At 43.1% G+C, this 26889-nt stretch overlaps 1 protein-coding gene across 12 annotated transcripts in view; it reads right to left on the bottom strand.

Annotated features, from left to right (window-relative positions):
• Positions 1 to 26889, bottom strand: part of ACACB (acetyl-CoA carboxylase beta) — a 153866-nt gene that overhangs the window by 63295 nt on the left and 63682 nt on the right. For all 12 annotated transcript variants that reach the window (XM_056528828.1, XM_056528830.1, XM_056528838.1 and 9 more), the window contains 15 exons: positions 26699 to 26869; positions 24522 to 24683; positions 23848 to 24011; positions 22570 to 22720; positions 20428 to 20531; positions 19666 to 19747; positions 11801 to 11946; positions 11102 to 11252; positions 6494 to 6628; positions 5675 to 5821; positions 5357 to 5545; positions 3042 to 3142; positions 2774 to 2862; positions 1849 to 1973; positions 1136 to 1249 (listed from right to left, as the gene is read on the bottom strand). In XM_056528828.1, coding sequence (XP_056384803.1) covers positions 1136 to 1249; positions 1849 to 1973; positions 2774 to 2862; positions 3042 to 3142; positions 5357 to 5545; positions 5675 to 5821; positions 6494 to 6628; positions 11102 to 11252; positions 11801 to 11946; positions 19666 to 19747; positions 20428 to 20531; positions 22570 to 22720; positions 23848 to 24011; positions 24522 to 24683; positions 26699 to 26869 — 2031 coding nt within the window. The remainder of the gene's footprint in view (positions 1 to 1135; positions 1250 to 1848; positions 1974 to 2773; positions 2863 to 3041; positions 3143 to 5356; positions 5546 to 5674; positions 5822 to 6493; positions 6629 to 11101; positions 11253 to 11800; positions 11947 to 19665; positions 19748 to 20427; positions 20532 to 22569; positions 22721 to 23847; positions 24012 to 24521; positions 24684 to 26698; positions 26870 to 26889) is intronic.

Raw genomic sequence — 26889 nt, 5'->3', positions numbered from 1 at the left:
ATATTTCAACTATTTTCTTGCAGATCTGAATCTCATGCCCATGAATGGATAAAAACAGTAAATCCTGTCTGTCCAGCTGCGGGATATGAAATGTCTACTAAAAAAAAAAAAAAAAAAAAATATTCCCAATAAAGTTTCATATTTAAGTTATTCAGAATTCACCAAGGAAAAATTCCACTTTAATATTTAGCAGCAACATATCTCCTCATATGTTAGCAATGCATTAGACAAAATAGTGTAAAACATCTTAATTCCCTTTATTTATACCTGTTCACTTACAAAAACCTAATATACTCGGATATCTGTCTGTCTGTCTTAAATTATACTTGACCACCATTAGCAACCCAAAGATTATGACTGCTTGTTCTGTTTGTAGAAAGTTTACATTAGCAGGGCTTTCTGATGACACCTACCTTATCTCACACAGTCCATTTACCATTATACTGTATACTAGCTCTAAGGGCCCTATTACATGGGGAGATTAGCCAGTGATCATTCCTGCCTAATACAGAGCTGTGTAATAGGCTTGTTAAACAAGCACCGACTAGCACCAAACTTAGCGGGGAATTTATCAAGGGTGGTGTAGGTGAACGATATTTCTGCTCCTTTAATTTGTATGTTGGAAATGTGTAGGAGCACCAAATTTATTAAATGATTGTATGCCATGTGATAAATATGGTGCTAGTACACATTTTCTTTAAATTACACATCAGTACACCACTTTGTATGGTTTCTCTTCTGTGACTTTTGAACTCAATGTGACAAAATGTGTGACTCATTACAAATGCTGTCCACAAGCAGTTTTGTAAGTCAGGGCTGGGCTGGTGTAAATTTGCGACAAAGTGGGAGCTTTGCGACAAATTATGTGACAAATCACACATGATAAATTCATGACCAATGAAAAAAGTTTACTAGACTATGGCATAGCAACACAATTTTAGAAAAAGCTTCTAAAGCAAAAGTCGCAATGTAAAGTTTCTAATCAGCAACTGCAAAAAATTGTGCAACTAATCAACAACACAAAAACTGGATAAACCAGATAAATCCCCCTTTATGTAAATTATGTAAAATTTTTGCTCCCTCCTTATAATACAGTATTTCTGCGAGTTTTCTTTCCATCCAAGCACCATCTTACCTGCCGGGCCCTCAGCGCAACCTTTGAGTGCTCAGTCTTACTCAGCTGAGTCAGTTCATTAAGAATAGTCATTAGTTCATCTGTTAGTGTCGGATCTCGACCACAAAGCTGATCCTGAAGTTCCAATAAAGAATATATTAGTAATTTCCCTACAGATGGCACTAATATACTAAAGTGGTACTCAAAAATAGGGAAACAGAACACATCCACAACTTGTACTATGCACTAATGTATTACAGCGAGGTTTTTGTAATTCCTGGTTATTGCACTTCATGGTATTTATCAATCTTGATGATAGAAATTACAGCAAATATGTCCAGATTTCTAATGAACTAATTTGCTTTTGAGTCACCAAAATAAAGTGTTTGGTTACATAGTGAAGCATTCTGAGAAATCACAAATACAAATCAACATAAAACTAAGTCTGAAAGTATAAATTGTAACTATCTTTCGAATGTGCTTGATCAGGGCCTAAACATATCAAAGTATTCTATAACCAGAACTGGCAAGTACTGTACAAATATCCCTTACCCACAAATCTCCTTTAACTAGGATGCCTTATTTTTAAGGATGGATTCACATCACATTGGAGGTACCCATTGGCGGTATAAGTTTTTGCAACAAAACATACAGAACCATATGATGCCTAAAATTCTGACTGGAAAACCCCAAATAACTGAATTTTCAAGGAGCCAAGCAAACGCGATACTCACAATTAGCATGGTAACAAGGATATTCTTCTTGGCCACCTGAGCATGTGAGAAGATGCATTCTAACACAGGAGTCATATCTGGTTTGTATTGTTCCCGCAGGTGTATTACACATTTGTCATAATGGGCTGGAGAAAAGACAAAGATGAACCACGTAAGAAATATGAAATAGGTAAAAAAAAAAAAAAAAAAGTGATTACTGTGGACGCTACACAAAATCTCAAGTGTTTGAACAAAATGTTGAAAATATAATCTAAAGAAGATTTACATACAAAGTTGAACAACAATATATTCTATTATTTAGGTTGGTGTAAAAGTGATGGTAGTGTGAAACCATGTGTTTTCCTGGTGCATGCATCCTTATACTGTACTCATTTTATCTTGAGTTAAAGTGGACATAGTTTATTAACAGATATTTCCAATATTTGCTTAAAGGGGTACTCCGGCCCTAAGACATCTTTTCCCCTATCCAAAGAATAAGGGATAAGATATCTGATCGTAGGGGTGCCGCCACTGTGGACCCCCCGCAATCTCGCATGCAGCACCCACCCCACGGCCACCATGCCCCCTCCTATACACTTGCATTGCGGGGGTGGGGCGTGACATCACATGGGGGTGGAGTCGTGATGTCACGATACTCCAGCCCCGTAGTCGTGACCCGGCAGACTCAGAGGCTGCAGCGCTGCATGCAGCTCTCCCACAGGTGGGTGCTGCATGCGAGATTGCGGGGGTCCCCAATGGCAGAACCCCCGCGATCAGACATCTTATCCACTATCCTTTGGATAGGGAATAAGATGTTTTAGGGCCGGAGTACTCCTTTAATATTTTAGCATAATATGGTTTATTACAAGATTATAGCCAGGAAATATTAACATGGAGAAAGATGACATTCATGTACAGCCAATGATGACAAAAATTCACTATTCACCATGTTGGAATTGTGTTTCAACTTGTAAGTATCTTCTTAGTAAATCAAGCACCACAGACTTCATATAACCACGGATTCCACTTCGGTACCTGTTAAAAAAGGCAAAACGTTTATGTTAAGGATATGCTACACCTAACTATCAAGTATAATTTTCTGTACTCAAGGACTGAAAGTGCCAAATATGTGTCACTCTATGCATAGGCCTGGTCCTGTCTTTACTAGCAACACTTTAATTGGTAGAATTCAGATATCATTAAAATAGATTTACCTTTGCACAAGCTGCACAATACTTTGAGTGTTCATAAAGAACACCTCTCTGTCTGCTTTTCTCTGCAGAGTGGCTGCATAGCTATCCAGGATATTGGCAATCTGAGAAGACAGCAGAAATTACACCATAAGATAACATGTATGTTTATGTACTTTCAATTAAGTCGTCATTCACATTCATCAGACTTAATAAACCACAACATTATTGAATGCCTTTTTATTGTGCATTACATGTACTTACAATATAATGTCCTATAACATTTTTCAAAAAGGCTACTACTTAGACCTGGTCTAAGATGGCAGGAGGTGCTCAACCCCAAATGTGGATGTGTATTTATGCTGGGGGGCAGATCCTGCACTTGTGGTCTGTTGCTATGGGCGATCCCCAGCATACAAATGCATACAATGGAGGATGCCTGCAAACGACCACAAGTACCACAATGGCATCCCTCACCAGATGAATAGGTGTGGATGTGAAACATATAGAATACTACAACAACACTACAGGAATATAGGTACACTACTGTGGTGGATGTAAACAATGACATTGACTAACCCTCAAAACTGATGTAAAATTGAGACATTAGCTAGTATATCCTTATATGAAGGACATACCTGAGCCCGCACACCACGCCAAAGTTTCTCAAGTGGCACGGGACCTAACACTAACCTACCTGTGTATGATAAGCAAAACCAAAGGCGCAATTACAGCAGCATTAGGTTACTGCTCCCAGTTTACCTCCAGTGTGACTGAGCACACATACAATTGGAGGAGGGAGACAGGCTATGAGCCCCACCCAAGTTGGCTGATATGTTGCTGGCCTCACAGGTGTACCTTAATGCTTCCAAAAATGATAATAAAGGCGCATTAGTATACATTTTCAAAAAGGCTACTACTTAGACGTGGTCTAAGATGGAAGGAGGTGCTCAACCCCAAATGCAGATGTGCATTTATACTTGGCCCCTGGTTTTGCTTATCATGCACAGGAAGGTTAGTGTTAGGACCCGTGCCACTTGAGAAACGTTGGCGTTGGTGTGCATCCTTCATATAAGGATATACTGGCTAATGTCTCAATTTTACATCAGTTTTGAGGGTTAGTCAATGTCATTGTTTACATCCACCACAGTAGTGCACCTATATTCCTGTAGTGTTGTCCTATTACATTTTTGTCATAGATTTTGCAAAGTTACAACACACTCCTTTTGAATTTCTTTGAATTGTAGCAAAAGCAAAATACAATGTGATATGTAAATATATCCTTATAAATATTGGATTTAAAGGGATTGACCCACAGCAGTGTACTATATACAGGATAGGTGATAAATGTCTCATTGCTGGGGCCCTACTGCTGGAAGTCCCTACTGATCACTAAACCCGCAGGTCCAAGGCTTCAAATTCTCAATTTGTTTTTGTGTGTTGAGGAAGAACAGAAAGAAGCCTTGGGCCTCAGGGTTTAGTGATCAGTGAGGAGTTCTAGTATTAGGGCCCCAGCAATTAGACATTTATCACCTATCCTATACGAATGTAATAACTAACCATTGTGGGTCAATCCCCTCAAATCCTTTACTTCTAAAGACTATTCACATAGTAGTTTGATCTATTCAGTGTCTATAGGGCTGTGTGACTTTAAATGGAGCAGCAAAAAGCATGCTGCCCTACTGATTTATTCAAAGTTCTCATCCCTGCTGTTGTGCAACAAGATGGGACAGGGCCTCAGGTCCCCCATCCTAGTGATAAGTGGGGCCCCAGCGATCAGACATTTATCATCTATACTGTGGAATAATGTTCACTGTGGGACAACTACTTTAAAGCAAAACTGACAGGATGTTCCCCTGCACTAAACCCAATATACTAGAGTATAGTGTGGGTGAAGAGAAATAAAATTAGGGATAATTTACGCGAATTAATTAAGTATTGCCAGAGTTACGAGTCTTCTTTCTTCTTTTTCTATTGTGCATGTGAGAGTGAATACTTGTGCTCATTCATTTCTGGGGCAGCCAGAGAGGTGGAATAACGAGGAGGCAGGGGAGTGTGGTGAGCTAGCTTTCCACCTTCCCTGTGCACAACTGCGCAATAGAAATAGAAGAAGACGCATAACTCTAGCAATACTTCAGAGTCACGTAAGTGACCACTCATTTTAATCCTGTTCACCTGCACTATAACTCAGTATATTGAGTTTAGTGTGGGTGAACAGCCTGTCAGTTTTACTGTAATAACCTTGACTGTAGCAGCCTAAATGACTGCATGAGTAATATCATCATCCTTGCCTGTACTGTGACTGAAAAGATTATGCAATAAAAGGCAGCCATTCATACCTGTTGGCTAGGGAACTGGCACAAGACTGACGTGATATTGCTGGCATACTGAGCCATGACTTTGCGTATAGCCTTTTCTACAGTGGGTGGAATCCTAGTGGATACACTGGTCATAATCTCTTGCAGCTCTAGAAGAGGAAGAGAAGGATCCCGCAGCGTTTTCATCAGCTTGTACACCCATTCCTTTACCTTAAATTAATACATAGTTAATGATACATTATAGGCATAAAAGCAGTGCAATAGATTATTAAAGATTACTTATTAACAAAATACATTTATAATCGTTTTAGGTTTTATCAAGTAAAATTAAATACTAACTTTGGTAGTGAAGTATTGCTCTGGCAAACAGTATCCATTCATCACATTGATCAGATTATCAAGCACACTGTGGAACACCTGGTGAAGCTTCTCTCCAATGATGGTCAGAGTCTGCTGAGGTGGGAGGGTCCCAGTATACAGTTCTGCCTAAAGACCAAACAAAATAAGGTAAACCAAACTCTAAAAATATGAAACCAAAAGGGGTACTCAGGGGAACTAACCTCATAGCCCATCCTTTCCCTTTCATGAACCTATTTCATTTTTTTAAATATAATTTATTAGCTATATAGATCAGTTTCCCCTCTTTGGTTGTCATGCAGGAAGTGAGGGAATGACATCATCCAGCCACCCACTCTATCTATGTGCCCAAATCCCTCTGAAAAACAGCTCCCACCCTCCTAAGAGACACAGATCATGTGGTTTCTGCCCTGCACTGATGAGTTATGCTCTCTTTAGTGCTGAGAGCTGGGAGGTGTATGCAGCCTCTGCCAATCACACACTGAACCTCTCTCTGCTGCTGAGAGCAGGAGGGTGGGAGCTACATAGCCTAAACCCAGAAACACATGAGTCTTGTTCGTACTCTCCATTACGTACCTAAGTTTAATATTCTTCTCTATGCATTAGCTTACCCTGTTTGCAAGGAAATGCAAGTGAGTAGAAAGTTTAAGGAGAAAAATAAAAGTTCAGGTTAAGAGACAGCGTCTTTTAATATTTATCGATGTCTTTAGTTTAGGAGGGATTTAGAAGTTGACAAAGTTCCTTTAACATTGCCATCTAAAAACTAAACAAAGATATCTTGACACAGCACATTTAACTTACTTGAACGACTTTTGATGGGTCATCCAAATCAATTCGGGCCAAAACACAACCAGATTCTAGAACAGCTCCGGGACGCTTCACATAGTGAATGTGACCAGATTCCTTTACTACTAAAGTCATGACCATCTTCATTACCTGCAAACATCAGATAAATACATATAGCCAAAGAAAACATTCACTGTACGTGACTTAATACAAGGTACCAGGATTTATTAATGTCTAAGCAAAAAAATTATTAGTCTTAATTGGCTATAGCAACAAATTACAACTCATTCTTCCTTTTACAAGAACAATCACAGCTGATTTACTAATGTGTCACACGTGTCGGTTCATTTTCTGTTGCATGTTTTTTTTTTTTTGTGTTGCATGGGAAAATGTGTCGCACATCACATGGGAAAAAACTAAAAAACATTGGTATAGAATACAAACCATCAATAGCAAGCGCCAAACCAAACAAGCAATACACAAGATTTAACGGGAATTAAGCAACAAAATAGAACCAACATTTTTTTATGGACTTAGACCATCTAAAATAGGAGTTTATCCTTCTTATCTCATTATCAAAATTTCTTATAACCTGTACTGGATTCTCTTTTGCATCTCTCTTTGTCCTGCTTAATTATCAGTCTCTACCCTGCTTCCCCTCCCCCTTTTTCTCATTCTTATCTATTTAGTCTGTGTTCCTATAACAGGACAATTTATGGCCCATCTTAGGCTGGGTCCACACTACGTTTTGTCCCATACGGGAGCGCATACGGCAGGGGGGAGCTAAAAGCTCGCGCTCCCGTATGTCATTCATTTCAATGAGCCGACCGGAGTGAAACGTTCGGTCCGGTCGGCTCATTTTTGCGCCGTATGCGCTTTTACAACCGGACCTAAAACCGTGGTTGACCACAGTTTTAGGTCCGGTTGTAAAAGCACATACGGCGCAAAAATGAGCCGACCGGACCAAATGTTTCACTCCGGTCGGCTCATTGAAATGAATGGCATACGGGAGCGCATACGGTAACATACGGGAGCGCGAGCTTTTAGCTCCCCCCTGCCGTATGCGCTCCCGTATGGGACAAAACATAGTGTGGACCCAGCTTTAGTGTGAATTCTCCACATCTATTGTCTTAACCCCTGCATATTTGTGAGATGTAACCTGTGTATTCTGCTTGTGAGGTTAGATTTGCTTTGGGCTTGATAAAGTGAGGAATCCCGAAAGCTTGTCTCTACAAAATTCCTTTAGTCCAATAAAAAAGGTATTACACAATACTGTAACATTTTACAATTAAAGGCATATTTTAACGTTTAAAATTCATTGCATATTCTAAAAATCCTTGTGTAAAACTGTAAAACAATGAAAAAAAGAAAAGAAAATAGTTTAAGCTCTTCCCACTACATTAAGCTGTGAATTTTGCCAAAATCACTTGCTTTTGGTAGTTTTTACAAATCCTCTTGGCTGCCGGTTATTCTGTGAGCCAAACTCACGCTTTTTCAGGAGTGATTTTGGAAGTACTCCGAGTAATTTCTGCTTTTTGTCGGGAACACGCCCATTTTTTTGTTAACCCGCCCATTTTCTTGTAATAAAAAACACTCCAAGTGTTTCAAAAGTGTTGGTTGTGCGGTGTAAAATTTTGGCGCAGAATTAGTCGCACGGATGGTGCGACAAAAATTTTGGCGCATAAACTGAGAAAAAAAGTCGGTTGGACTTTAGTAAATCAAGGCCAATGTGTTTTGGCATGTTTCCATGCATTTCATTTGCTTTCTATTTTCCACATTCTTTACCATCTACTTATCTATTTCATAAAATCTCACTCTTGTTGTTTTTATTTTTATCCTTGACTATCATTTATTAAGTTAAAGAGAACTAACAAGCTGTTCACCCACACTAAACCCAGTATACTGGTTATAGTGCGAGTGAACTTCTTTAAAAAAGTGTTCACTTCCAGCAATCTGTGCAGTATTTGTAAAGTTATGTGACGACTTTTTTGTAGTTGTATTGCGGAACTTTGTGCAATGGAGGCGGTGACCCGGCTCGCCAAGCTCCCCTACCTCTGCCATATTCCCCGACCGCCCTATCTCCATAATGATTATGCTAATGTCCAGTGGGTGTCCATGCAGAAACCCCACGTGTTACGTCACCCAACTGGTGACTTCCTCAGGGGTAGTCACCGGTTGCATGAAGGGGTTTCTGCATGGATACCCACTTATGATAAGTATTTGTGTTTAAAGCTGCATTTCCATCTGTGCTTGGTCTGTTCTCTGCATGGATATGTGTTACACTGCTGCAAATTTATACTGATAATTACAGTTTACTAGTCCAACAAACAGGGCTCATACAGGGCTCTGATTTGTCAGTGTGGGGAGATGTGATTGGGCAGGAAATGAAGCTGCATCACACACACTGCACAGTATATTTAAAGTGTGACATCGGGGAAGATAAAGGCTGTTTATTTATGTTAGGTATTACAGGAGCAGTGGGGTCCCCCTCCCCCTGCCTGTCAGTGTGGTAGAAATCCAGACTTTTAAAAGGAAAGTGACAGCATTTAAATTGTGTTATAAAGTTATTATAGTTTATTAAAGTGTCTGATTGCAGGGGGGTCTGACCGATGGGACCCCTGCTATCTCCTGTATGGCACCCATGCTTTACTCGTGTATGGGGCAGCCTCGTCACACCACTCCATGCATTCTCCATGTGCTGGTGAAACAGGAGCGCTATACTCTGCTGTTTCTGGTGCTCCCTTGAAGAACACATGGAGATGGCTTGTTCACTCCACTCCGTGCACGAGGAGAGCTGGGGCACGGTTCAGAAGATCGCTTGGGCACTGATCCCCTATCCGCCACTTCTTTACAGCAAGATGCATCTCCGAGGATGGGGGCCAGAGCAAGCTGTGGAGAATCATGCTCTATATAACAATATTCTGTTGTTACATCACATCTTACACTTCAGTCACCTCCAAAGCTGCAGTCACTATTCTGTTGGTATATAACATCTTATCATTCCAGTCACCTCCAAAGCTGCACTCGCTATTCTACTGTTATATAAAACTACAGTCACCTCCAAAGTTGCACTCACTATTCTGCTGTTATCTGTGTTATCCTGCAGTCACCTCCAAAGCTGCTGTTACATCATGTCTTCTCCTACAGTCACTTCCAGAGCTGTACTCGCTATTCTTTGTAACAGCAGGTCTTAGGCTCCAGTCCCCTCCAAAGTTGAACTGACTATTCTGCTGTAATACAACATCTCATCCTCCAGTCACCTACAAAGCTGCTGTCAGTATTCTACTGTTACATAATGTCTTATCCTCCAGAGCTGTACTCACTATTCTGTTACAGCAGGTCTTATGCTCCAGTCACCTCCAAAGTTGCACTCACTATTTTGCTGTGATATAACCTCTTATTCTCCAGTCACATCCAAAGCTGCACTCACTATTCCTCTAATGTAATGTCTTATCCTCTAGTCACCTCCAGAGCTGCACTTACAATTCTGCTGTTACATTGTGTCTTATCCTCCATTCACCTCTAAAGCTATGACTCACTATTCTGCTGTTAAACAACGTGTTATCCTTCAGTTGCCTCTAAAACTGCTGTTATATCATGTCTCATTCTCCAATTGCCACCAAAGCTGTAGCCAGTATTCTACTGTTACATCAGGTCTTATTCTCCAGTTATCTCCAGAGCTGCACTCACTATTCTGCTGTTACAGCAAAAGTTATGGTCCAGTCCCCTCCAAAGCTGAACTCACTATTCTGCTGTTATATAACATTTTATTCTCCAGTCACATTCAAAGCTGCACTTACCAGTATGTTGTTATATAACATCTTATCCTCCAGTCACCTCCAAAGCTGCATTCACTATTCTGCTGTTATATAATGTCTTATCATCCAGTCACTTCCAAAGCTGCACTCACTATTCTGCTATTATATCATGTCTCATCCTCCAGTTGCCTCAAAACCTGCAGTCAGTATTCTACTGTTAAATCATGTCTTATCCTCCAATCACCGTCAAAGCTGCACTCACTATTCTGCTGTTACATAACGTTTTATCCCATCGTAACCTCCAAAGCTGCAGTCACTACTCTGTTGTGGGCAACAAACATCTGGCAGCGGGAGGCAGTGGGCACAGACGTCTGGCAGCGGGAGGCAGTTGGCAAGAGAGGTTTGACAGCAGAAGACAGTGGGCAAGAGAGGTATGGCAGTGGGAAACAGTAGGCAAGGGTCATCTGGTAGTCTGTACTTTACCACTATGCAGATACCAACAAAAGGTGCACACAATGGAATAAAAAAAAACTACAACCCCCCCTTTCCCCTCTCCATTTGTACACAGACACAAGAGGAAGGTGTAGACTGGTGAGGCCAGATTTGCAGCAGTCAATTTACAAGGTGCTTCCCTTCACCAGATTACTCATGTTAGCTGCCTCTGCTGGTCAATAGTAGGAAATATGACAAGTTATTAATTAATTGTACATATTTTGTGGCAAGTAAATATTTTTTTTTAATATTTCCAGAAATATTTAAAAAATTTGAAAAATGTATGTAACCTCTAATAAAATAAAAATTACATTTGGTGACACCTTCCCTATAGGAAAAAATTGGTAAAAACAAATGTTGTTTAGAATAATACCTCTATCTCTGCAAAACAATCTCCTGCATTAACATGCGAACCATCCTCTGCTGTATATTGTAGCAGTTTGCCAGTAGAGGGTGATCTCAGTACAGTGGGGTCGTTTTCCTTTTCAAAAACACAGGTCTTGTTACCAATTGTGACACGGTAGCTGTAAAAGCAGAGAGAATTGAAAAACATTTGTCACCAATGTTCCCTTCCAGTGCTGGATCCTGGCTTTAAATCTGACCTAGGGCTGTATATTATAAAAGTGTAGGATTTCCTACTCTATACATAATAATAATAAAATAAAAAAGCCATTAAAAAAAGTGGCAACCCCTTAAATAGACAAAAAATAAAAAAAAGTTGTCGTAATCCCAACTTAAAGGGATACTACGCCCATAGACATCCTTTTACCTACTGAAAGGATAGGGGATAAAATGTATGATTGCGGGGGGGGATCCGGCCACTGGGAACCCCCCCTCTCATGGTTTTTGCCTGTGTGGACATGCCCTAACTAAAATCAGCCCTGTGTCCATCATATGACAAGAGCAGATTATATCCAACAAAAGTAAACAATAAAAGGACCCCAGTGAATGGCCACAAACAGAGATCTTAACTATAAAGCATTGATATAGAAATTATATTGAAGAAAAACTATTTGCTAAAACCAGAGTATCCCTTTAAGGTTATATGTAGATGTGATGGACACATACTTACCGATCTACCTCTTCCTTCATATAGGTTGTGTAGCTATTACCATCATAAGACAGCAGCAAACCACCATCACTTAGACGATGAACATCTATTTCTATGTGAGAGTTATTCATGATGATCACGTAGGTAGTGAGAGACTGTCGGGCAATCTGCATTGGAATAACACATTGATAAACAATAAATGTTTCCAAAGTTTCCTTAAAGGGGTACTCCAGTGGCAATTTTTTTTTTTTTTAAATCAACTGGTGCCAGAAAGTTAAACAGATTTGTAAATTACTTCTATTTAAAAATCTAAATCCTTCCAGTACTTATCAGCTGCTGTTATGTTCCAGAGGAAGTTATGTTCCAGAGGAAGGTCTGACCACAGTGCTCTCTGCTGACACCTCTGTTCAGGAACTGTCCAGAGCAGGATAGGTTTGCTATAGGGATTTTCTCCTGCTCTGGACAGTTGCTGAAATGGACAGAGGTGTCAGCAGAAAGGAAATTCAAAAAGAAAGGAACTTCCTTTGAAATATACAGCAGCTGATAAGTACTGTAAGGATTAAGATTTTTAAATAAGGAGATTTTTGTTTACTTACTGTAAAATCTTTTTCTCAAAAGATCCATTGGGGGACACAGACCGTGGGTGTATGCTGCTGTCTCTAGGAGGTGTGACACTATGGTAATAAAGGTCGGCTCCTCCCAGCAGGATATACCCGCCTTCAGGACCTGAGCTAATCAGTTTAAGTTCCAGAGCAATAGGAGGAGACCAACAGGTCAAAGAAAAACCCCAAACTGTCCGAGAACAAGAAGAAAAAACATAACTGAACACACCCTCGGACATAGAGCCAAAAGGAAACCCCAAAAAGGGCGGGAGCTGTGTCCCCAATGGATCCTCAGAGAAAGATTTTACATTAAGTAAACAAAAATCTCCTTTTCTCTATCGGCTCCATTGTGGGACACAGACCGTGGGACGTACCAAAGCCGTCCCTTGGGTGGGCAGATAAGCAGTCAGGCAGACGGCCGATCCACTGCCGCCTGCAACACTTTACGACCCAGACTAGCATCAGCCGATGCAAAAGTATGAACTCGGTAGAACCTCGAGAAAGTGTGCAAAGATGACCAGGTAGCCGCCTTGCAAATCTGCGAGGCCGAGGCTCTATTCTGGAGAGCCCAGGATGCCCCAACAGAACGGGTAGAATGAGCCACAACCCTGAAAGGAGGAATCTTCCCCTTACAGCGATAGGCTTCCGAAATGGCGGACCAAATCCACCGAGAAATGGTGGCCTTGGAAGCAGGTTGTCCCTTGCGACGACCTTCTGTAAGGACGAAAAAGGAATCACACTGACGAAACGAAGAAGTGATTGAGAGATAAGACCGAACAGCCCGAACTACATCCAGCTGTGTAGTAAGCGCTCCTTAGGATGAGAAGGAGCAGGACAAAAAGACGGGAGGACAATGTCCTTAGGCAAAAAGGAAGGATCTGGCCGGAAAACAACCTTGTCCTGGTGGATCACCAGAAACGGAGAATGGCGGGAGAGAGCTGCCAATTCAGACACCCTCCGGATGGAGATGATAGCAACAAGAAACGCCACTTTCCAAGAAAGGAGGCGGAGAGACACCTCTCTAAGGGGCTTAAAAGGTGCACCCTGGAGGGCACTCAGAAACAAATTCAAGTCCCAAGGGGGAGAGGGTGACCGGTAAGGAGGAACAGCATGCGCCACTCCTTGAAGGAAGGTCCGGACATGAGAATTAGAAGCCAGGGGCTGCTGGAAAAGAATAGCAAGGGCCGAAACCTGACCTTTAAGGGAACTAAGAGACAACCCCAGTTCCAAACCCGACTGCAAAAAGGAAAGAAGACGGGGAACCGAGAAGGTTACAGGGGATATGTCCTGCGCTTCACACCAACGAAAATAAGACCGCCAAGTACGGTGGTAAATTCTTGCGGAGGAGGGCTTACGAGCCCTGAGCATGGTGTGAATGACTTGGGAAGAGAACCCGCGGGCCCTCAAAACCGCAGTCTCAACCACCACTCCGTCAAATGCAGCGACTGTAAATTGGGGTGGCAAAGAGGACCCTGAGAGAGCAGGTCCGGATGGAGCTGAAGGCGCAGTGGAGCTTCGTCCAGGAGCCTGACTACGTCGGTGTACCACGACCTTCGGGGCCAATCTGGAGCTACCAGAATGGCGGGGACGTCCTCTATTTTGAACTTCCTCAGAACCCTGGGAAGGAGCGGAAGGGGAGGGAACAGATAGGGTAGGGCAAACCCCGCCAAGGAATCACTAGGGCATCCACGGCCAGAGCCTGAGGGTCCCGGGACTTGGACACAAAAGGAAGGATGTTCCGATTGTGTCGGGACGCGAAGAGGTCCACGTCCGGAATGCCCCAGAGGTCGCAGAGTTGCGCAAAGATCTCTGGATGTAGAGACCACTCACAGGGGTCGGGTGAGGACCGACTGAGGAAGACCGCTTCCCAGTTGAGCATGTGAATCGCCGAAATGTGAATCGCCGAAATGGCCGGAACATTGCTTTCCGCCCAGATGAGAATCTTGGTCACCTCGGCCATGGCTGCCGAGCTGCGAGTGCTGCCTTGTCGATTTATGTATGCCACTGGACACGGACATGACGGGACTGAAGCCGGGACTCCCAATGAAGAAGAAAAAGAAGAATCGCCCGTAATTCCAATATGTTTATCGGAAGAAGGGCCTCTCGGGGAGACCAAAGTCCCTGAACCGTAAAATCCCTGAACTCACCGCCTTAGCCCGACAGGCTGGCATCCGTTGTAACAACCTGCCAGTGAAGGTGAAGAAATGACCGCCATTGGAGAAGAAGGGGGGAGCAACCAAAGCAGAGACTGAAGGACCATGCGAGGGCGAACAATCTGACGATCGGGGGACAGAGGAGACCTGTCCCATCGAGAGAGAATCGCCAGTTGAAGGGGGCGGTAATGAAACAGGGCAAAGGGTACGGGCTCCATAGTTGCCACCATCCGACCCAGGACTTCCATACAAGTGCGGATGGGGACTGAGACCTGGGTCCGAAGGGAGCGGACGCCCGACAGAAGCGCCAGACGTTTGTCCGGCGGGAGGCAAATTCAGGCAGAGGCCGCCTCGAAGCGAAGTCCCAAGAAGGTTAGAGATTGGGTAGGACAGAGGACTGACTTGTCCTGGTTGACAATCCACCCGAAGCGATCCAGAGTGTGGAGAGTGACGTCCACATTCTCCAGAGTCTGGGCTCTGGTTGGAGCCTTGATGAGAAGGTCATCCAGGTAGGGTATCACCGAGACTCCCCTCGACCGTAACAGGCCCATAACTGGCGCAAGGATCTTGGTAAAGACCCGAGGAGCCGTGGCCATACCAAAGGGGAGGGCTACGAATTGAAAATGCCCCTACGCAACCGCAAAGCGGAGGTACAGATGATGGCCTGGAAATATTGGCACATTGAGGTAGGCATCCTTGATGTCCACCGATGAAAGAAACTCCCCTTGTTCCAGTGACGCCACCACCGAACGGAGAGATTCCATTCGGAAGTGGCGGATAAGAAGATGACGGTTGAGACGCTTGAGGTCTAGGATTGGACGCACAGAACAGTCCTTCTTGTGAACCACAAAAAGATTTGAATAGAAACCCCGAAACCGTTCCCCTGGAGGAACGGGAACGATAACCCCCTGGAGAAGCAGAGACGGAGAGCCTCTCGAAATTGCTCCGCCAGAGAAGGACACCGGGGGGCCCGGGATCGAAAAAAAGCGATCCCTCGGAAGGGAGGCGAATTCGATTCGGTAACCGTTGGACACCACGTCCCTGACCCAAGAGTCCTGAATGTGTGAGGTCCAGATGTCTCGAAAAAGTAAGAGACGACCTCCCACCCGAGAAGAAACCGCGGGTGGGGGCCTCACTTCATGCAGAAGTGGGTTTGTGGTTGCCTGATTTTGGCGCAAAACGGCCGGACCGGTTGGAGTCCGACTTCCAAGACGGGCGTGCCCGGAACGAGGGAGCCCTCTTGTCACGCGAAGGCGTCTGCCCGGACCCTTTGCTGGAGCCAAAGGTCCAAAAGGAAGAGGACTTCCTTTAGGAAGTAGGGTGAGCCTTATTTTGAGGCAACAAGGAACTCTTACCTCCCGTCGCCTCAGAGATAATCTCATCAAGGCGCTTGCCAAAAAGATGGCCACCTGTATAAGGAAGCTCAGTGAGAGACCTTATGGAAGCAGCATCCGCATTCCAAGCTTTAAGCCACATAGAGCGGTGGAGAGCCGCTAGGTGACCCAAAGCAAAGGCAGAACAACGGGCTGACTGCATGGAAGCTGCACACAGGAAGTCCCCAGCTTTAGAGCATTGGAGAGCCAGAGCAGATAGATCCTCTGGGGGGGATCCCACTAAGATATCCTGATGGAGCTTTTGGCACCACTCCGACAGGGCCTTGGACACCCATGTCGAGGTGAAGATGGGAAGAAGAGAAGAGCCAGCTGCTTCAGAGGCAAACTTCGCTAAGGATTCTACCTTCTTGTCCGTGGAATCCTTGAAGGCAGCGGCATGTGGCAGTGTAGTCGCCTTAGAGATCCGAGAGATTGGTGGATCCACTGAGGGAGGGGAAACCACCTTAGAGACAAAGATTTCCGGGAACCTCTTGTCTGGATGTTTCCATGCAGATTCCAGAATGTCGTCAAAGTCAGCGTGAGAGCTGAACCTTTGAGGTGCTGGCTTAGCACGATGACAGGATACTCCTGGAGTGACATCTCAAGATCCTGGGTCCTCTAAGTGAAAGGTATCTCTTATGGCTGTCACCAATGAGTTCACCGTTTCAACTGAATCCGAGCGGTAGTCTGAGTCAGATGCCGGGTCGGAAGCCTCGTCCGCCAGTTCACCCGGAGAATGTGAACGAGTAGAGGCAGTCCTGGAGGGGGGCGATCCTGACTGGGTACACGGCTCTGGCGTGGCAGAGCGGTGACTCCGAGAACGTCCTCTGGAGGAGCGACGTTTGTGCCCAGATGACAGGGGGGCGGGACCCACGAGGTTAACGCCCACGTCTATCTGAAGACTCAATGGAAGAGTCAGACGAGGCACCCCTAGTACACTTGTGACAGTGTGAAGTATGTGGAGACGAGAAGCGGGCCCTCTCAGAGGCCCTGCGCAAGGAAGACCCCTTCAAGGCGGACACCACTTCCCGGGAGGCCTCAGCCACCGAACGGGAGACTTAGGTCAAGTCAGCCATATACTGGGTCAGGGAAGAAACCCAGGCTGGTGGAGCAGCTGAATCCACCGGAACCAAAAGGGCATCAGGGGGTACCAGGGGGTCTGGGGAGCAGTGGAGCAGGCAGGGCAAGTGGGCTCAGTAGAGCCAGGCATCTTGGTATTACAGTGCTTACAGACAAAATAAGTCACTGACGAACCAGGTTTCTGTTTAGAGGGAGGAACAGCTCTGGGTACAGACATAATGAGAAAAAAGACAGGAACTTTCTCACCCTAGTCTGTGTCCCCTGGCAGCTGCAGTGAGAAGAACGGCTCCAAGCAGCTAGTGTGAGAAACAGGCTAGCCAATAGAGAGAGAGGGGTGTGCCTGAAGCAGAGGCACTAAATAATTGGCCCCTCCTAACTGAAAATCGCGCTGATTGGAGGCTACTTCGCACCTCTGAAGAGCTCCGACAGCCCTGTGGGCGGAGCTATAGACTGGCCGAGAAGAAGCTGTAACGGCGCCCGCTCCTTGTCCCGAGCGCACATGTCAGCTGCATATGCGCTCGGGGAAATAGAGCGGGCAGCCTAATACGCAGGCAGAGACTGCCGGAGAAAGTGAAGTAAGCCGGCGCTGACAGCGCACGGCCCGTACCAGCGCCGCGGCTGTCAGCCGCATACAAGGCGCTGCCGGAGAAGGTGAAAGTAAGCCGGCGCTGAGAGCGCCTGGCCCGTACCAACACCGCGGCTGTCAGCCGCCTAAAAGGCGCTGCGGACACAGCCGCAAGTAACCACACACACAGTGAAGTGCCCAATGTAAAACATAGATGACATGCCCCCTAAGGTGCCACTGCTCCCCCAGAATAAAAGTCCAGCCCCTGTATAAGTCAGCTCCTTAACCTGAAAGGTGGGCCAAAAACAGGGGGTCTCCAGAGGTTGCAAGACCGTACCTAAGAAGAAAAGGGGGGAAAGTACTTACCTCAGTCAGAGGGGGGAAAGAACTTACCTAATGGAGTCTTCAGTGAAGTCTTCAGTCAGTTTTAGTCACCTGCATCACGCCTGGCTGCTATGCGCGAGCGAGGCGAGCAGGGGAATATGGGGACCAGGACCCATGAGGTACCAACCCAGGCGCTGACCGTTGGCGAGGGGGGGTGAACAGCGAATATACGCAATGTTTGTGCCCCTTACTCGCAATGCTGAAACAGGGAACCGGAGTCCCTGAGTCCCCACCTGAAAACAGGAAAGAAAAAGGAATAAAAAACTAAACACGTCCCTATACTAGGAAAAAAAAAAAATCAGAAGACCTGGTCTGGAGAATTCCAGACCATGTCCACCTTCTTCAGACACTAAGCTTAAACTGATTAGCTCAGGGCCTGAAGGCGGGTATATCCTGCTGGGAGGAGCCGACCTTTTTTATTACCATAGTGTCCCACCTCCTAGAGACAGCAGCATACACCCACGGTCTGTGTCCCCCAATGGAGCCGATAGAGAATGACGTAATTTACAAATCTGTTTAGCTTAATTATGATTTAAAAAATATATATATTTTCCCCTGGAATTCCCCCTTTTAATACTACATATATTTTTATTACATATTCAGGTAATATAAGTACATTTCTACATGAGGTAACTACTTACAAAGAAAAAAAGAGTAATTAACTTAAATTACAGGGTTGCAAGAAATGTATCTTTCCCACAGTCAGACTGCAAATCCATGAGCATAATTCTATGTACACATTTGCAATACTTTGCAACACAGTTTTTATTTGCAATATACTGTTGACTGCTAGTGATGCAAAATACAGTTTATTCCCAACTCAAACATTATACCTTTTTCTAGATCAAGGAAACCCACATCCCAGTTCAGCCTGTTTGTGGTGGCCCCAAGATGTCGTCCCACCTCTGGAACCAGGAACTATCAGACATTTATGGCATAGCCACAGGATGTGTGAGATGGGAATAGCCCTTTAAAGAGTACCAGTCAAAGTAATCTATCCCTAAATCACTCTTACATCTGTCCCCAAGTCATGATTAGCATCATCCTGCTTTTTTTTTCCAAAAACGACCCCTTTTTACTGGCCTCTCAGCCTGCTCACTGTCCAGGGCTTAGTTGAGGGAGGAAAGGGGCTTGGCCCGGCAGGTGTGACGTAATCTCACTTTCGCCCCTTCCTCATCTATGTTGCGCTCCCTCTCGGAAGCATGCATAGATGATTCATCCCCCGCTCGGCAGGCTGCTACTGAGTCTCCTCCTCTCCGTTTAGCACTGCACGTGCTATACAGAGAGGAGGAAGATCATAGCATAGACCTGCCGATGCTGCATCCCGGGCCCTGCCGCATCCCCGGTCATGCGCTGCGGGCTCAGTACATGTCAGGAGGGAAAGGCAGGGTGCGGGGCTTTGTTAATTGGTTGCACCGCGCTTGCCCATGCTCGGAGCTTGTTCTTGCCTGTTTCATATGCAGGCAGAGAGCGAGCTCTGGGGAGTGTTGGTCCAGACTGCATTTCCTGACTTTGGACTTCTGTCCGGCAAGCAGAAGTCTAAAGTCTGTGTGAAAAATGCATTCTGGACCAGTAGAAATACACATAGAAAACAAAAAAAATTTTAACAAATATATTGGAAAAATTTTTACACATAAATTTGTTAATTTTAATGACCGTGCCCATTTAATGACATATTCCTATGCAACTTATAGCAGTTAAAAGAGAGACACAAATGAAACTATTTTACCTTTAGAGTATATTTTACACCCTCGGAGATAAGCTCCACATCCACAGTGTTAAGTAGTGTGGCTGCAGGAAGTACTTGACCTCTAGAAAAAAATATTATAAAACTTTGGTAGGTATTTAAAAATGAATCATAAATATATCAATGTAAAGCTTACAATGTAGATTGCCAACCTAGATATACAGGCAGCCTAGAGCAAATACATCAGTAATGTATGAAGAAATCTACAACATAAGAAGAATCATGTTTCTCCTTGAGCAAAGCGTCCTAAAGACATTTGGAGAGTTAGTTATAGGCAATTCATGCACAACGGAGAATTGTGGGCAGAAAGGATATGCAAAGCAGCTTACTCAACAGTATTGATGAGAGACAATAACCCCAAAACAGCTGTCTGCAGATGAGTACTGTATTCTTTATTTCAGGAGAGATTTTTGGCCTGGCATACATTCCTAGTCACATTCTAAGACTCCTAAATGAAGTGAAGGCTATGTTGAGATGGTGTCATAAGAGCTGCTTTGCATACACATGCCGCCATAACCGCTCTGACAACTGGATGGACAGAAGAGGCATTAACCAAAATACCAAAAAAGATTCAGGACTCAAGGAGCATACTATGATAATACATTGAAAACTAGTTTTCCTGAATAAATTATGTGGACCGCTTGAATACTTGATAAAACTATGACAACTAAATGTTCACTGACTGTCCATGCTCCCAGAGCAACAAAATAATACATAGAAGAGAAGAAAAAAGCAATACTTTACCTTTCTAATGAGTGAAGGAACTCATTCATACAGGTTTGAAACAAGGCATCTGCAACATTGAGAGCACCACAGACCACTCCTAGCATCACATCTGGTTTCTCAGCCTTAGAAAAACATGGAAAGTAAACTTATATAAACTTCTCCATACTACACTCAATACCAGCTGCCCAGTCCACTGACTGGAAAATGTTTTTGGACCACAAACAGTATTATTATTAGTGGGTGCGAAAGAGTAACTATTCATAGGCTTCAACACCGTTTCAAACTACCACTTTCCCTATACAGTTAATGAAGAGAAACAGCAGTTTGAAAATCGTGGAAACATCCGTTGGCATGACTATTGCTGGGTTCATGCTGGGGGCTTTTAGACACCAGTACAAACTTATTGGAGAAAGCATGCCAGTGCTGAAATATTGATTCAGCTCTGACATCTGAATAGTTACTTTTGTTTTATAATGTTGCCAGTGCACTATGCATTCAACTTGCCTGAGAAATACAATAATTAGGGGACTTTTACCTTAGAAACCCTAGTTGAGCACCCCTTTTGTTACAAAATAAAGGGACAATTTAGGTTCTGGCGGCCAGCATACAGTCAGCCAATCACAATAAAATCTATAGGTTCGCTCAACAATGATCTAATTGTGCAAGGTAACTTTTAGATACAGGAAGAAACAATTAAAGGGAACCAAGCATTAGATTTTACCATATATAACGCTTGGCAACTGGTTACATATGGTAAAAATTTTATCCTCACCATCCCCGGGGGAAGTTTTGTGCCCTCAGGAATGGTGGTTATATTAAAGCGTTACTGTCGTTAGAAACAACCTTTTTCGAATGAATACTTTCTTAAAAACTAAGCATTTTCCTAATATACTTCATAAATTTTTTTTTATTGCTAATGATGTGAAAAAGATGTTTAAAAACATGACCACTAGGGGTCTCTGTCTCTTTAATTTTGAAAATGAACCCCGGTATCTAGGGGCTCCTTGGTCCTGGTTACTAAGAAAAGGAATGAAATTCTGAAGGGATGGGGAGTGGAGGTGTGGTTTTCTCTCTCCTCTGCTCACTCAGTACAGTGTATAATCCAGCTTTCAACTGTGTGAGGAGACAGCTTGTAGCCTATTGAGGAGAAGCATTCACATGTACAGTGACAAGCAATACAAAGTGGTAAACTAATATTTATATGCAAAATGTTTTTTCTTTGGTCATTTTATGAACTTATTTCTTGTGTATCTGCACCATAATGGTTCACATGGCTGCTTTAGGGTTATAAAAAGCATGCACTGTGGTCACAAAGCATATGTGAAAATGCATATAGTTTTACATGGCTGCATTACAGTTATATAGAGCAGTGTTTCCCAACCCAGTCCTCAAGGCACACCAACAGTCCAGGATTAAAATTTTTCCCTGTTCTATTCCAATGGAGTAACTGAAAAAACCCGGAATGTTGGTGTGCCTTGAGGACTGGGTTGGGAAACACTGATATAAAGCATGCATTTAGGCAGAAAGTGTAAAAATGTTTGTGCAGACCTCGTGACAGGGGGGGAGCTCATCATACTCCACGGGAAACACCCCAGGCCTCTGAGAGAAATTCAGAAGGCTGATCACAGATATACATAGATCAAAAGGTATTTTAATTATTAACACATACATATTATTATGCACACAGGTCTTAGGGCACATTACTACACTGATTTAGGCAGCATTTTTTTTTTTCTTACTAATTACAGTAATGCTTTAAGTTTGTAAGTTACCCCCTCCATCCCATTAGGGAGCTATACTTACCTAGTCCTAGGGAGCTATAGTTACCTAGTCCTGTTGCTCTGGCCATAAAGGTGCCCCCTAAGCATGATGGACAGCCCCTCTTACTGCTCTGCTCCCTAGGCAAACAGAGGAGAGCACAGATGTGGGCGGTGCCCGGGCTGTCCATCACGCTGTGGCGGCGTGATTACAGCAGAGGATATGGTACTAGGTGAATATAGCTCCCCGCCCAGGAGATTACTTACAGGGTCAGCGAGGGAAACTTTTAAACATCCCTGCAGGCAGAAACATCTCCCCATATATAACGCGTTATCACACGTTATTATATGGTGAAATCTCATGATTGGTTCCCTTTAAGTGGAAAATAAGAATAGTCTTTACCCTGACTTTTTCTGCAATCAGGTGATCCAGCCACCCAGTGTCAATTTCATTATTTTGGAAGCTCTCGGTCTCCAGTAACTTGATGAGGTATTCTACGGTTGTCCTGAAGTCTCCTCGTATAGACAGCTCTTTGAGAGCCACAACCATGTTCCTGTGAAAGCAAGAAAATACTGTGTAAAATAAATCATTTCACAAATTGCTGGTGTGCAGTATCCATTAATGAAAAGCCCATTATCCCTATTAAAAGGCTAATCTATTTTTCTACTGTCCCCCTGTAAACTTAGAACAATTTTCCCATTACATATATTGTTCCAGAAACTGAAAGAATATTATAATGAGGTCAGCTGAGGGGTGACCTAATAACAGTGTAAAATGCATTTTACTGAGCAAAATGCATATTACTGAGGATACCGATAATAACGTCTCTAATAACTACTTTTCTGAAGTTATGCTCCAGCCTACAAATTAGTTAAGTCCTGCCCTTTTGTCCTGCCAGCCTTGTATCCTGTCAGAATGGCGCTCCCATTTCTAAGATGTAGGCAGATAGAGAGGCATGTGACCATGGCTCCCCCACTATGCCTACCCTACTTTCCTATGTGCCCCTATGGGGGAAGTGCCCCTCTATCTGTCTCAATATTATAATATAGATTATTCTGGCTGCTACATGCAGAACACAGAACACAAAACTATGTGACCAAGTTACTGTATATCTGCATTACTATTCCAAAACGATGAAGACTACAATCAATCAAGTCAAAAAAATTCTTTAGAGGAGTAGTCCGCTGTCGAACTTTAAAAAAAAAAAAAAAAATTATCCCTAGGATGCAGATATATAAAACCAAAACCCAGACTTACCTGCCTAGCCCAGAGCTTTCGTACTTGTTGCAGGTGGTCAACACGTCAAAGTGTGCTCAGCTAATCGCTGGCCACAGTGATGTCACACCTCAATTGGTGATTGGCTAGGAGGAAGTGAGAATTGGTCTTCTTCCTGGTGCCAGGGCTCAATTCATCACTCTGCCGCTCAGACAATCAGCAGCTGTGGAGGAACATCGCTGCGGTTGGTGATTAGCTCAGTGCAGATTAATGTGTCCACCACCAGCAACAAAGAAGACCGGGGCCAGAGAACAGGAGCAGCGCTACCAGGCACTGTGAGAGTGGCGGAAGGCAAGTCCGGGTTTTTGTTTTATATGCAGGCAGCCTGGGGATAATGTTTAAAAAAAAGGTTTGGCAACAGTGTACCCCATTAAGGCTTAGCAGGATTTTAATTTCACTACTTACGAGATAGCCTCTTCACGGTTTTCTCCCCAGGAGAAGCAATGGCCAAACTGAGAATCAGCAAATTCATGTAGTCCACCAGCAGCTGCCACACTGAAGTATCCCCACACATTTTTGCTACTCCGAAAGTTAAGTTCCTGAACTGTCCCAGAACTGGGCTTGAAACCCTGTAAGGAAAAAAATAAATAAATAAATAAAAAAAACATGAATGTTAAGGCCTGCTTGATACAATTAATAACAATATGGTACATGTACCTGGATAAAGACATCTCGTTAAAGTGTATCTCTCATCAACAAAAACTATTTATAGATAACACCATTAGATGTATATTTGTAATATACATCGGTTAAAAAAATATGCATATTTTTTGACACTGCAGCTATTGCCTTTGTGTCTCTATGAGGAGTCCAAATAAAGGAAGTGAGGGTGGACAAGCAGGGCTCTGTGCAGTGAGGCTCTGTGACCTGCTATGGGCTCACACATGAGGATGATTGACAAGCCAGGAGCCTGCACAGATCCCTGCTTGTCCTGTCCTCACTTCCTGTATTTGGACTACTCAATAGCTGCAGGGACAGCACTTTTTCACCCATAAATATACACGTTTTTAGCTGGCATCAGCATAACTAAATTGCTAACCCTTCAAACATCAATAAATATTAGGTTATCAATAGCTTACCTCATCAGGGTTCTCACTGGTTATTCTGGCAGCAATGACATGACCTCTTGGATTTGGTGCATTGGTGGGGTTCTCAAAACATATAGGGAAATCTCCCCATGGAGACTCTCCATACAGCACTCTTATGTCTTTTATCCTGTACAAGGGGACTCCCATGGAAATCTGGATCAGGAATAATATTTGATAAAAATGTTTTACTATTGTTCCTTCATGTAGGAACTCTACCTGATAACACATTTTTATATTATGTTATTTTATCATGATGAGCATAATGACTAGCTGTATGTCTACGTTCTTGTAGAAAATATTGTAGAAAATATATTGCTTATTGAACAATTCCCAACTGGATGCTTAAAAGGTGTTGTCTGCTTTGGACATTCCCCTTTTGTTAGCCGGGATCTCTGAAAAAGAAGCCCCTTGATGGGATCCATTAGCTGTGAGCTGTAGAGTATCCTAAGGAGAATTAGGCACTATTTATGGTGCCCAGTAAAATCAATGGGCTGTTTGTGTAAAGCACACCCAGGTCAGGTACTGCAGAGAGTTGCTCTAACCATTGGTATTGATGGTACCACTCAAACTCAGAATATCCTAGCAGTATTTTACTATGCAATTTCTATATTAAAAACCCCTTTAAAATAGATCTTTCAGATGGTTTCATGTAGTTTAAGTCGTCACAGCAACAAGAAGCTTTTTGTTTGATTTTTGAGTAACAAGTGCCGAGAGGGCAAGGCCAAACACCTCAAGTGCCCATCATTTCCATCACCTACAGTACAGAGGTTGGCGATCAAATGCAGGAGAAAGCTTAATTTGGGATTGCCCATTCCTGTGCTAATGTTGGACTAAGGTGCTGGATCTATTGCCCATAATCATGACTTGCTCTGACAGTTATACACCTGAGACTTGTCTGTCCTGGATGGGGAGGAATGGTCCCATCATCATAGGATCTTCTTGCATGAGATGCTTTTTCTGGATGCAATGCTATTTCAATGCAAAGAGAGTTAAGTGAACACGTGGGCACTTTTAATAGTTTATAAGGGAGATTTATCAAAACCTGTGATGAGGAAGAGTGGTGCAGTTGTCCAAAGCAACCAGATTGTTTTTTCATTTTTTTTTTTTAAAAGGTCTCAGAATAAGCAATCTGAGTTGTTGCTATGGGCAACTGCACCACTCTTCCTCAAGACAGGTTTTGATTAAATATCCCTCTCAATTAGTAAGTTTATTTTGATTTGTTATGTCTGGTTTACAAAAGTTTATTTTGCTTTCTGTTGGTACACAGCTGATTTCAATCAACATTATTGTACGGTGTTCAATAGCATAGTTTCACTATGCTTCTCTATGAACCTAGATTTGTAATAAAAAAGTTTTTTTTTTAAACACAGTAGGAAGAGGCACACAGCGTAGGTAATGGAAATGCTGGGCACTTGAGATAATCAGACCTGTGTGACAAATATAACAAAAAGCTAATTGTTTTGGCTCATAAAATAAAAAGTTCACAAATGTAAAAGGTATGCCTGTGAAGGTGCTGTTAACTCCTACCTGGCACTTTGATTAGTGACACTATGTGAAACCATCTGACAGATTCCCTTTTGAGTGCTAACCAAAAATTGAACATAAATTCAAAGAAACAAAATAGCTAAAATTAATCTTTTATTACAAAAATGCAACAACACAGACCCTAAAGTTAAAAATAAGTACCGGTTACAAACAACACTAAAGATACTGGTAAGGTCATATCTTTAGTGTTGTTTGTAACCGGTACTTATTTTTAACTTTAGTGTCTGTGTTTTTGCATTTTTGTGATAAAAGATTAATTTTAGCTATTTTGTTTCTTTGAATTTATGATTTGAGAGTAGCTTCTGAGGTAAATATCAAAACAGTCTGTGATAGTATTTCAAAAATTGAACATGTAACCTCGGTGAAGAATTTTGGACCTGACCACAAGAACTTTTTGACACCCTAGCAATGGTGTCTATTGCTCTTAGCAGAAGAAAGCACCTAAGCTGACATTTTAATAGGGCAATGTCCAAATATTATTTTACTTCAGTTTGTAAAAATAGTAATGTAAAGCTTTTACTGGCTGCCAGCCATGGCTACTGTAAGCCTGAAATTCATAAAAAAAAAATTATTGAAAAAATAAATAAAAATTGTGGGAAATATCATCAGCGTTTATTTCATACCTGCAACTGGGCAGCTGGAAGGTTGACATCACAAATCATTTCAGTGCAGGGATGTTCCACCTGCAGTCTAGGGTTCAGTTCCAGAAAGTGGAAGCTTCCGTCTTCACTGTAAAGATATTCCACAGTACCTGCACTAACATAGCCGACCATCTTCGCCAGGCGAACCGCACACTGTGTATGAGGCAAGGTAA

The sequence above is a fragment of the Hyla sarda genome, chromosome 1 (assembly GCF_029499605.1).
Source record: "Hyla sarda isolate aHylSar1 chromosome 1, aHylSar1.hap1, whole genome shotgun sequence".
Classification (NCBI taxonomy): Eukaryota; Metazoa; Chordata; class Amphibia; order Anura; family Hylidae; genus Hyla; species Hyla sarda.
Note: the sequence above shows the minus strand (reverse complement) of the source record. Positions and strands in the feature narration are given on the sequence as shown.